The sequence below is a fragment of the Motacilla alba genome, chromosome 1 (genome assembly GCF_015832195.1).
Source record: "Motacilla alba alba isolate MOTALB_02 chromosome 1, Motacilla_alba_V1.0_pri, whole genome shotgun sequence".
In the NCBI taxonomy this organism is placed as follows: domain Eukaryota; kingdom Metazoa; phylum Chordata; class Aves; order Passeriformes; family Motacillidae; genus Motacilla; species Motacilla alba.
The window spans coordinates 96,321,180-96,334,139 of NC_052016.1; the positions used below are offsets into that span (position 1 = coordinate 96,321,180).

The 12,960-nt window shown below is 40.6% G+C and overlaps 1 protein-coding gene across 2 annotated transcripts in view; it reads right to left on the reverse strand.

Annotated features, from left to right (window-relative positions):
* Nucleotides 1-9,742, reverse strand: part of TGFBRAP1 (transforming growth factor beta receptor associated protein 1) — a 37,370-nt gene extending 27,628 nt beyond the window's left edge. The window contains exons 1-2 of one of the 2 annotated variants that reach the window (XM_038136328.1): nucleotides 9,340-9,742; nucleotides 5,931-6,632 (exon numbers count right to left, since the gene is read on the reverse strand). In XM_038136328.1, coding sequence (XP_037992256.1) covers nucleotides 5,931-6,615 — 685 coding nt within the window. In that variant the 5' untranslated portion in view covers nucleotides 6,616-6,632; nucleotides 9,340-9,742. Of the gene's footprint in view, nucleotides 1-5,930; nucleotides 6,633-9,136 lie in introns of both variants that reach the window. The other variant, XM_038136336.1, reaches the window with a different exon arrangement.
* Between the last annotated feature and the right edge of the window lie 3,218 nt (nucleotides 9,743-12,960).

Genomic DNA, 12,960 nt, shown 5'->3' on the forward strand with positions numbered 1-12,960 from the left:
AAAAAAAAAAAGGAAAACAGAGAAAACAAAACCAAAGATTGTAGACTTTTACAAACTGCAGTGTAGAGACCAAGCTTTTGGATCCCTTACAGTGGCTTGCAAATGATCAGCCCTTTCCCCTTGACTAAGGGTTCTTTTTCACTTCAGTGATCAGCTTTTCAATCAGAGCACCTTACAGATAATTTGTAAGTCTTAATACATAATTCCTAATTTACTCTATAGATCAAGATATTCTTATGACTCAGCAGTAAAATTTTATGTCAGGCAGAATGTACTGTCCACTTCTAAAGGCTTTCAGTTGTTATTCCATTATATAATCCCACTTCAAAACATGGAAGAAAACCTGTACTAAATACATGCTAACCAGTAGTAAACTTAGGACTTTTTATATTTGAAAGACTGATTCTAAGGCTTTTCTATTTCTGTGATGTTCTAACACAATTATAAGCTCCTTTTTTTTTTTTTTTAATGAGAAAGCTCTTTAGGTAATTTAAAAAATCCTTTATAGAACTAAAAAGGTATGCATTCCAGTCAATGTCTTTCCATATCCCTCTGCCTTCAATTGCTAGAGCTTCTGTGGCAGAATGATGCATTTTCTGTCTTCATCCAGCTCTCACCTAAGGATAACAATATACATAACTACAACCAGGAACCACAGTCTTTTTATAGTACAGGAATGCATCTGATGAAACCTGAGATAAGGCTGGCAGTCAATTCCATATTAAAAATTGCCAGGGCTACCCACGGATTACAAGAGTTACCTGAAACAAAGCTACACTGTTTTCAGCACCAAGAGATACAGAAATATTTTGTATCATCTGCAAACTGTTGAAGGTGTGCCCTTCCCTACCAGCCATGTTGTTAAAATGAGGTTAGTATTGACCTCTCATTGGCCCCCTGGGGTACAAGACCAGTGACTGGCCTCCACCTGCATTCTGCACTGCTTCCTATAAATCTTTCAGCCAAGCTTTCAATCCACCTCAGCTGTTTCTCCAGCTCATCCTTCACCTGTTTGTCTGCAAAGGATGTCATGGCAGAGAGCGTCAAAGCCCCACTGAACTTCACTGGATCACAGCTCTCCTCTCATTCGCCAAGCTGGCCTCTAATCACAGAAGACAGTCCGGTCAGGCAATTTCCCCTTTTTAAATCCACATGGATTACTTCAAATCACATTCTTGTCCTTTGTATATTTGGAAACAGCTTCCAGGATTTTCTCAGATCACCTTCCTGAGGGATCAGGGTAGGGCTGGCTATACTTCCCTGGTTCCTTTCTCTTGATCACCCAAGGCAGGAGGGAAAACATTTGTTTTCTTCCAGTTCTGAGGAACATCCTCTGATCATCATGATCTTTCGAAGATAATAAATCGGCCTCACAATGACATTGACCATCACCCTCAAGCATTCATGAGAACATCCCATCAGGTCCCACGGATTTGTCTGTCCAGTTTATTTAAATGTTCCATAACCTGATCCTTCTCTGCTGAGGGCAGATTTTCCCACTGTTCCTAAGGGCTGATGATTCCTGAAAGAAGGTCATACCAGTAGACTGACATAAAGAAGGCAATAAGCACCTCAGTCTTTTCCGTGCCCTCTGGCATCAGGTCCTCCACCCCATTTAACAGTGGGCTTCCACTAGCCTTCCTGTGATGCTGAAATGCTTGTAGCTCTTTTTGTAGCCCTTCATGGTGTTCAGCAGAGTCAACGCCAGCTGGACACTGGCCTCTGCCCTGGTTTTGGACAGAGTTAATTTTCTTCTTAGCAGCTGGTGGATTGAGTAGAACAATGCTGAAAACACACTGATATTCAAAAGAGCACACCCCTCCATCCTCTCCTCAGTCACCATCAATTGTTGTAATTTTTTAAGATTTTCTAAGCCTTCTGATGTTTACATTCTTATAATGAACTTTCTCACACACTTTCCATAAATAACTTATTGTTTTGCTTTCTTTTATAAAAGAAGAAAAATTTGATAGACTGTTAGTTTGTCCAGTGTCATTGGAGAGGTGGCACTTTCACCCTCCAATCCACTGTCACTTTTAGAAATCTATAAATGTTAGAGTCAGAAAATAAACTTCCCTTTTATCACCTTGAGAACAGCAATGTGTATGCATCACATTGTTCTGTGTCCTATAGTGACAATCAATGGACTCTGGAAAACTCCTGGCCTCCTTGTCTGCTGCTGGGCTGCCCCTTTAGAAGGTACTGTAGTGGTTCAAGTGTACCCTAAAAACCAGGGCCTGCAAATGTAGATTTCTTCGGGTTACCTAAAGAGGGTCTTACCTACATCTTTTTCCTGATGAAGTGGTCAGCTTCAGGCACACACCACAATGAGTTTGCTCACCTGTGTTAGTTTGCTCTCTAACCCAAATCCATAAACTCTCATCTGTCCCTTCCTGTGTTCCAAGGCACCCCACCACATCTTTCTACTGCTCTCATGTAAAGGGTAACCCTCATCTCAACTGTTAAAACACAGCTGTGTGGATTTCCCAGAAAAAGTGAGAGAGTTTCCACTACCACAATGTTCTGTAAAGACTTCTTTCTCTGCTTATGCCTGAAGCAGAACTTCAGCTCTGTTTGCTGCTTATGAAGTCTCTCACCACACCACTTACACTGATTTGTTTGCCAACACAGCCTACCACCATGCCTAACCTAAATCCAACTCACCATGTTGCTCAGTCAAGATGGCAGAAACACTTTTGCCTCACTTGACCTGGTGGATCCCATCTCTTCCTTAAATAGGGATCCATAGTCCTAAAAGACAAAACCCATCACCACAAGCTGTAAAATCCATTGGTGATCTGCAAAATTCAGATACTCCTCCTCAAGATATTTCTTTACCAGCAGGATTGATGAGAAAACCCCCATCGCCAATATGGGGGAGTTTCCCACTACTATTATTTGCTAATTCCTCCTGGTGCTATTGCATTGTACAGGCTCACATGATTTGTTAGAACTTCCTGCTTTTCATCTGCTACTGTAAGCACTGAGCATTACATAGATGTAGATCAGCAATCAGAGAAGGAGAATTCTTCCCATTATCAGAAGTCATGAGTTTCTGGTGTCAGTCATCACAAAACAGCAGAGACCCAGCCAGTCCTTCCCCTCTGTACAGCTGGAGGTTGAAGCCTCAAGCCTGGGCTCCATTTCCTTTTTGCCATCTCTGGTGCCATGTACTCTGCTGACCTCCCACTGCATCTCATTTACTTGGCAACAGAAATCCTCAACCAAGCACACACACGAGCAAGGCAAATGTTTTTCCTTGGTCCAGTCTCAGCACGAGGCAGGAGGCCCACTGCTCATCTCAAGGTGTGAGGAGCTGCAGCCTCCATTAGGAGCTCAGCCTGAGTCAACGTCTCAGACCTTCTGGGGCAGCTGCTCCAGCTGGTACTGGGAAGCATATCCTGCGCCAATATCAAGAAGTGTCCGCTGTAATTTCAAACACTTAAAGCCTCTGTACAGCGGGAAATCTGATTAAAAACATGCAACAAGAGCTTCACAAACTAAAAAACTGACTTTTGGTAAGCAGTTTCATACATATCAGAAAGAACTGATTTTCAATCGTAAATTAACTAATTAGTGAAGAAGCACCAAAAATGAAGTTCCTCCTGCTTTTGAAAGAAAGAGCTAAATACTAACTGCAAGTAAAGACAACAAAGTAATGGCTAAAGGATCTGTTATGAACAATTCTAACAATCAGTTTAAAATCCCATGTACAGATAAAGAAAAAGGTTATATACACAATAAACTCAGAGATGTTTTACATTGATTATAATTTTAAGCACTTGCTTTTTGCCAATCTAAATTCCAGTCTTAACTCAGAAGAGAATTAATGCAAATAAGTGTCACTTCAAATACTCTAAAGCCAAATACATTAATGCAGAATACCTCCAATTCTGTAAAAGAGGTTGAACTTAGCATAGATGCTCTACCATGTGTCAAACCAGCATGTCCTGATCAATGAGACATTTGAAAGCAAACAAAATTAGAACTGAAGATTTACATCAAGCCTTTTCAAGTCCATGCATTCCACAGCAGAGGCCCACACGAGATACCAAGATACACAATGCTTATCTACTATAAAGGTGCCCAACCATCTTCATAACTTCAAAGAGACAAGTGTTAAAGACACTAGGAATTGTACCAAGGAGGAACAGCAAGATGGATAATACTTAGTCAAAACATCACTGGGGAGAGACTAGAGAACAGGAGATAAAAAAAAAAGATGAATTAAGGAAGGAAAAACTATACAGTTGATAGCAAATACTCTAAAAGGTCTCTGAGGCAGTACAAGAAAGACTTTGCCTCTATCATGAGGAAAAGAGTGGTTTATAGCATGTGTACAGCAGCACAAGTGCACTAGCTTAAGACCTCCCACACCTGACATTCTACTAACACAAGGATGTTGGACTTTATAAGTAACCTTCTCTTCATGTATCTCTCTTACAGTACATCGGACAAAAGCAAAAGTCAGAATAAATAAAATTCTGACTCCTAACTAAATACAATTATGCTTTTGAAATTTTATTCTTAAAGAAAAAAAAAAGAGAAATTACTTGAACAGAATCTGGTTTGACATGCCTAAAAATTTTTAAAAACTAAAGTAAGAATGGAATCTTCTCAGAAAATCAGCTAATTGACAAATTTTAACTTCCTTAGCACTACTAAAACAGTTAATAATGTCCAAAAATGCAAGTCCAAATTTAAAAGAACTAAGAGCTTTAATAGGAAGTGGGCAGCCAAAATGACTTAGAAATTCACTGTATCAGAAAAAAAACCCCAAGTTCATCTTGGAACATCTTTAACTCACATAAACTCAAATTCTACTGAAAGTCTACTTCTTTAGAGAAAAGCTGGTGAGTTGATGAACATCTTGCAGTCTGGTCACAAAGCAAAACTTCAATATAAGCAATGATTTTCTTTGGAATTTATATTAAAAAATCAAAATCCAAATTAAGAACCTAAACAGCTGTGAACTTTGTGCCATGCTATTCCTACTGTTTCAGAGAAAATACATAAAGAGTGTCTCCTGAAAGGAGAGTCATATGGCAAACAGCATGAAAGCATTCTGCCTGTGGTCTGTCAGCTCTGGGATACTGCAGCTTTTCCAAAAAAAGCTCAAGATTACTGACCTCACAGCAAATTGTCCATTTAGATAGATTACAGTAGTCCTTACAGTCATCTCTTAGACAAGAGCATGGTTTCACATGATTTAACTTTAGTTTTGCAATACCTAAACTATAATTTTCTGTTAACTAAGTGCTGAAAAATACTACTAAAAATATTAAGCAAATGGGAGCATAAAAACTGGGTAGTATCTGATAACACCTACAGCATTTACTATTATAGGAGGTAGGACGCAACTTACTTCCACTAAAATTTCTCACTAATACTGTAGCACAACATACCTGCTTGTGAATCTGTTAAAATCTATTAAATGGACTTCATATGAGCTCCTCTGAATAGCAACTGAGGAAAAAAATAATTCATCTACACTGATTGAACAATTTTGTAGCAACGTTCACAAACCCACCAACCCTCAACAAACCCTCTAATCGCTACAGACTGTCTCTCAGTATCTGAAATTTCACTTGGTACCCAACAATTTCTTTTGTTAGGGGCTGCAAGATACAATGAAATTAAGCTTTGATTAAAATAAAACATATTATTAGAATAAAAATAATCATAAAATCTTGTGCATAAAAAAAACCACTTTCTGTGTTTGTTTATAGTTATAATAGCATTGTAGAGTTATAATAGTACTAAGTATCAAAAATTTACCATCTCCCTTTATATCTCAGCATTCCAAGATAGATCTATGAAGGAAATCATCATTATTATGCATAACACTTAATTTGTAAAGCTTCACTTCAGAAATTCAGAGAAAAAGAAAAATTATCAAAATTGCAGAAAATTAAAATCCTTAGTCTCACCTAGGCCTCCAGGGCCAGCCAACAGAAACTCTTGTCTGCCTATTCTTTTCACAATTGGCCGTTTCTCGTCACTGCAATAAGGAAATAGGTCCTGGGAGACGCCAGTATTGTAATTCAAAATTATATACTGTGTAGTAAGGGCAAGGCATAAGTAGTAACCATCTACAGCCACAGCACAGGGTTGTTCTGGGGTAAACACTTCCTTCACTATCTGGACTCTGTCTTCAAACACCATGAACATTTGAATGGTCCGACGCTTGACTGAGATAATGCAAACTTCAACGCAGAAAGGATCCCCACTCACAGGGTTTTCATTCAGTGTGAATGTCACAGCTCCTTTGATCCTAGCACCAGTGGGGACAGGTTCCAAGTTGATCATGTTCACTAGTGTTATAGTGTTGTCACACAGCACAAGCAGTCTTGTGAGGGCAGAGGCTGCTTTCAACTCGCTCACAGGCTTCTTCAAACCCAGGTATTTGTGTAGTTGCTTGGTGGCAGCAAAAGTTATTTTTCCAGCTGTGGATACCTTTTCATCCAACAGGAAGTGATAGATAAAGCAGTCATTGGTTCCAATATAGAGGTTCTTCCCACAACACTCAATGCACTCGATGTTGATGTAATTTTTGTCTCCCATTAACATCTCCCGCTCAACAGCAGAAACGAGCTTGAAAGCTTTAACGCTCATTGTGTCTTCTGGGTGATCTAATTAAAGAGAAAAAAACACTACTATTTACCTCTGTGCATAGAATCAAATATCAGAGAAAGCAATTTAACATCTACTTATACAAAAACTTAACTACTGCACTTTTAATAGTCTATACTCTATTTCTAACCCAACTACACAAGCCAGAGCAAGCACATTAATAACCACAGAAATCAGTCAAATTGTATGCTTCCACTTCTAACCCATTCTGAAACAGATGCACAACAGCACCCAGCTATTCTGAAGTGATGCTTTCTCCACAAGTTACCAGCATGTTATTGGCTCTCTCAGACACTGGCACTACAAGAGGTGATTGCCAGTACTTAGTTACTTATAAACCTGTCATGCACAGGTTTCTATCACCTGTACATGAAAACAGACAAGCTTCAGGTCTTAGATTTCCTGAGAGGCTGCAAGGCATTTAGTGCTACTAGTTAACATGTCATGTTGCTTTACACTCCACTGTAGGCCTATTAATGCATAGCCCTCTCACAAAATATCACAGGTATATTCCATTTTAACACATATTTTACATTCCTTCGTCTCCAGCAATACAGAAATACATACTTTCCAAGCCAGTTCAATAATAACTTACACAAGGTATTATCCAACCCATAATAAAAGCTGTTGGTTTGGGTTTGTAGCTTGTTGGTTTCTGTTAACATACGCAGAGTGCATGACCCATAAAGCATTCATTAAGCTCAAGATGCAGTATCACAGAAATTCAGAGTGTTTCTGTTCTCCACAACCACAATAATTCCAAAAGCCTGTCTTTAAGTGCTAACCAGCACTTCTAATATTTATTCTACAAACTATACCTACCCCTCTCCAATCAAGCACTGTCAAGGAACAGATGCAATTTATGAAGCAGATAATACTGTTTTAAAAACAATCCATGCAATTTTATTATACTCCAGGCTTGTGTTATTTTTATAAGAAACCAGCAGACAACTGTGCTCAACACTCCAAAGAAGAGCAAATGAGTAACTGTTGGCCTTGTTTAATCACTTTCTAATTTGTCATGACTGGTCTGCAATGGCCACTTAGCCAACGCAGGCACAACACTAAATGTCTCAAACATACACTATTACTTCTACTCCACGTGTACAACAAAACATCAAATTAAATGGCTGTGGACCAACAAAGAAATCAACATCAACAACACACTCCTGTAAAAAAAATGGAAACCAAACACAGACAAAACAAATTTAGTTTCCAATTACTACATCTAACAAAACCCCTTGTTTTTGCAATGGAAAACTAAAAACTATGGTCAAAAAATTCTATAACTGAGTTAGAAAAGATAAGGTACACAACTTGCAGGTAATAATGAAATAAAATTATATAAAACTAAGATTATGGCTAGAATCAAACCATATTCCCAAGATACTGTAGTAAGTGTTAGTGCCAAATACTTCAGAGTTCATTTTTTGGGTTTTTATCAGAAGTTAAAAAGATTTTAGTTTGGGCTTCCATAACATTTTCAAGTTCCATCCTCACTTGGCACTTGGAGTGTAAATTAGTGTTATGACCCTCAACAAAAAAACCAACCAACCAAACAACCAAACAAACCCAGGAAGCACTAGAGAAATGGCTGAGGGTAAAATGATAATGTAAGTCTGGCAACACAGTCGCCTTGTTCTCCAACACGATCAAAAGAAACTCAGCATTTCAGAGAGGACTGTCCAAAGGTTGACTGCCAAAACAACCCCAACAGTTCTTCAGAGCCTGTTTGTAGCCTGGAGTGATAAACTACTGTCTGCAGAGGTCAGGCAGCTTTCATACCTGAAGCTGCCAAGGACTCAGTTAATGTTCCTGCAGCCCAAAGTAAAAATGTTAATATGCACCACCGAGAAAAATGCAGAGTTCTACTCCTGACCAAGATGTGTTAAAAAGTCCAAAAGAATTCCCTAAATCAAAGTTGATGAAAATTAAAAGTATGAAAGAATTCTTAACAGATACATGACTCCTGAACAGAAGGAACAAAAAATCCATAGTACTACATAGCCAAAAAAAGAGAAAACACTCGTTCTAGAATAAAAAAAGATGTAAGAGAAAGCTTTTAGGAACAAACAATGCCAACATGCATGACCTGGACATAACCTCTTTTTTAGCATTTCTCTTGTTCTCATTAATGAAACCTTAGGGGCCAGTGAGCACTGCATAGGAACAGGTTCTGCAGAACATGCTGTTCCTTTGAAATGCAAGAGGCCACTCCATAGTTACAGATAGTATTTTTTATACTACATTTAGATGTAAGAAGCCCGGAAAACAAGATAATGGGGATGTTTTCCTGTCAGAGAAAAATAAAGCAATAGTCAAGAAAATTATCAGTCTACGAGACACCGATTGTTAAGCGCAATAATAACCCCGCACGCACTCATTTCCTGCAAGAAGTGGGAAGCAGCTCTCCCCCGCTCCAGTTAAGCAATAACCTTGCATTACATTGTGCTGTCTCGGAGAGCAACACCCTGCCTCCCTCTCCTCCGCACCGCTCCCTCACCTGCGCGCACTCCTACACCGTGCGCGGGCTCTAATTAACCCGTGGCTACAGCTCTCCCGAGCCGCGGAGCCCCCGGGAGGGCAGCGATGCGCCGCCCGTCCCCTCACACACACCGCGCGCAGCCGGGCCCGCCACCGCCGGCCCCGCTGCGCCGCCTCCGCCCGCCCGGGCGCGGAGCCGCTCCCGCCGCCCTCCCCCAGCACCTGCCGGCGCACGGCGGAGCCGGGCCCGCCGCTCCGAGGCCTCGCGGTGCGGTGGCGGCGGCCGGGGCCGCCTCGGGGCGCGCTGGGATCCGCCGGCGGCGGGCGGGGGGGACGCGCCGCTTCCGGTGCGGCGCCGGCCCCGCCCCGGCCGCGTCACCGGGCACGGCAGCGGCGGGAGGCGCGTCCGGTCACGTGCGGGAAAGCCCGGCTGCGCCGGCCGGGAATACACCCCGGTGCGCCGCGGGGACAGATACAGCTTTGCGGCCGAGAGAAGGGACTAATACATTCATCTTTTATATGCATCTCTATCTATCTCTCTGTCTCTCTATGTCTATATATTCTAATATTTATATTTATGTGCATATATTTATTTGTATATATATTTAAAATTGGTACATAAGAGAGTCCAAAGCCTTGGAATATATATACGCACATATATATATATATATATATATATATATATATATATATGGAAGATGCTTTTTTCAGGTTCTCAGAAAGTGTCCTCACTCAAATTTGAGTTAACAATAGTAGTAGTATAAGTCTCATATCTATTATGAGACTTACAATAATTTGTATATAGTATTTCATGTATTATATGAGTCTCATGTATTACAAGAGACTTATACTACTACTATTATTATTTATATAAATATATATAACTCTCAACTATTAAATGTTAAAACGATAAATTACTTATCGGTAGAGTTGCCTTGTTAAAGTTGAGGGCTTGATATGCCTCAGTGACCTAGGAGGAGGTTAACACAGCTTGGCCAGAAGGGTGTGCTCCTGATAGTGGACACAAAGAATGCAGACTTAGTGGGCCGCAAATACATTTGGTAAAAATTCCAAGATAAGGAAGAAACTAACAAAGCCGGCTCATCAACTCCTCTGGAATCAGCTCTGACTGGGTAAAGGGTAATTCCGCCAGGGGAAAAGCTACGATCACTGCCTCTCGGCCCAAGAAACCCACTGGCTCAAGAGGAGAGGAAGATTGTGCAGTTTAATCAGCATGAGAAGTGAGGGAATCATTGACCAATAGAAGACTAATTAATGAAAGAACTAAATAATTTGTAGCCAATGAACATTAATGCCTTTGTTTGCTAAAATATGTAAATGGTAAGTTTTGATTGTCATCATGCTGGCTTTGTGAATTTGCTGCCCAGCACATCTTTCTGCACAGAACTGTAAATAATTCAAATATCTCAATTCTCTGTGTGGATTGGCCTCTTGCTCACTGGGTGAAAGAAGCTATTTTGGAACAACACGTACAGCTAATGAACAAAGTAAAGAGCAATGTATCAGAACTCATGTAAAGCATTTTTTTTGTTTCTTATTGTAAAATCTTAAAAAGAAAAATTATAGAAAATGGTACCTGGTATAATTTATTTAAAATTACCCTATTGCATTCAAACAAACAAACAAAAAAAAATCCCAAAAAACAACCAAAACCCCCCAAAAAACAACAAAAAACTCTGCTATGAAATGCAATAGGATCATTCAATAAACCTAGGAAACCAATATAGCTCATTAAAATTCTATTATTTTTACAGCAATTGGAAAAGAAACATTATATTTTTATCAGACTGTTTGCATTTCATCCCTTTCAGAACTATATTGTGAGAGGACATGCTTTGGTTAATCAAAGAGGAACTATAATTTTGGGTTCAAATGCCTATAAAGTAAATAGTAAATAAGAAAATCATGGGGTATAAATCTTGATCAGCACAACTAATTCAGTTAGTAAGGATACGTTTCTGTGAGGCAGAACTTACGTGGTACTTTAGGAAGAGGGAGATGATCCATGTAATTTACAAGAAAGTAATTTCATTCATTGAAATAAGCACCAAAATCCAGGCTGAACACTCACCCTAAAAGCTATATTAATTTACAAGATTAGTTGAGTTCAGTTGATTTTGTGACATAATTGGCTGAAGTGAGAAATGAATGAGAAAATGAAAATAGAACTCATCTATAGCTGTGTGCCTGCTGGGCACAGAACTATAAAGTTGGGCTTTGGGCAGCCCTGGCACCCAGCCCATGCTTCCCCTTGGATGCAGCTTCCCTGAAGAGAAAAAGCACAGGGGAACAAGTTCTATATACTGCCAGAAGACACTTTTGAGGAAGCCATATGATATAATGTTACTAGTTACTTGTACACTTGAATGATTTTTAAATATTGCAAATTTGAATTTATGCCTTTTGAAGTGCTGCATATATATGGGCTCTAAAGCGACATACACAGTCATGTATCCTCAACTCCTTCCACGTGGATGTACTTTTATTGTGTTACATTGTTGCCCATGCCTTGCAATTCTGTAAAATGCAACAAGTACTTCAAATTACCTTGTCATTTTATGTTGCAAAATTACATGGTTATTAACACATGTAACCATTTGTAATTCTCTATTCTGCTTTTGAACACGTAAGGAGGCGACTGGACTCCAAGGGCAGGCAGCTATTGTACTTCGGAATTACAAAGCAACTTTTGTTGTTGCCTATCAGACCGCGTTAACCGCTGTCATAGTTGTGCTGACAGAATGACAATAAAACAGATGTTCTCCCGGTTCCATGTTATCAGCTGGGGGATGGCCTCACCTTATCAGCAACACCTAACTCCCTCAAGGGCAGAGAGGCCTTGCAGAGAAACCCAGAGAAATTAGAGAGCTGTGCAATCACCAGCTGTGTAGCCCCACATTTCTCTTCATAGAGAAAAGAAAGGCACAATTCCCAATTATATTTCTGGGATTCAGATTCTCTGAACCTCAGAGAAAGGAAAAAAAATTCTTATAATTTACTGCGCCTGTGTTTGTGCAAAAGTAGAATGCAATATGGAGATTATTTACCCAAAGTCACGGTGTTTTGTTTCCTTGGCCTGTCAGGGTCAAGTGTGTGTGTTGGGACAGTTGGCGGACAGTCATGAGTTTCTGTGCAGTTGTGTGCAGGGTTGACTGCTTGGCAGATTCCATTTAGATGTAATGTAATATAGTGTAATATAGTATAGAATAAAGTAATTATTTAGCCTTCTGATAACATGGAGGCCTCATCATTCTCTCTCCCCTCGTTGGGGTTCCTTGTGAAGCGATACCAGCTGAATGACATTTAACAAGGGCGTGTGCTGGATTCTGCACCTGGGATGGGACAACCCTGGATGTATGGAGAGACTGTGGAACAGGAGGCTGGAGAGCAGTGCCATGGAAAGGGACCTGGGGGTCAATGGCAAGTTGAGCATGAGCCAGCAGTGCCCTGGCAGCCAGAAGGGCCAACCCTGTCCTGTGGGGCATCAGGCACAGCATGGCCAGCCGGGCAAGGGAGGGGATTGTCCTGCTCTGCTCTGAGCTGAGGCTTCACCTCGAGTGCAGGGGGCAGTTTTGGGTGCCACAGTACAATAAAAGACAAAGCTATTGGAAAGCATCCAAAGTAGGGCCATGAGGGTGAAGGGCCTTGAGGAGAAGCCGTGTGAGGACTGGCTGAGGTCACTTGGTCTGTTCAGCCTGGAGGAGACTGAGAAAAGACCTCACCATGGTTCTACAGGTTCCTCATGAGGGGCAGCCACTGATCTCTTCTCTCTGGTGACCAGTGACAGGACCCAAGGGAATGGCCTGAAGCCACATCAGGGGA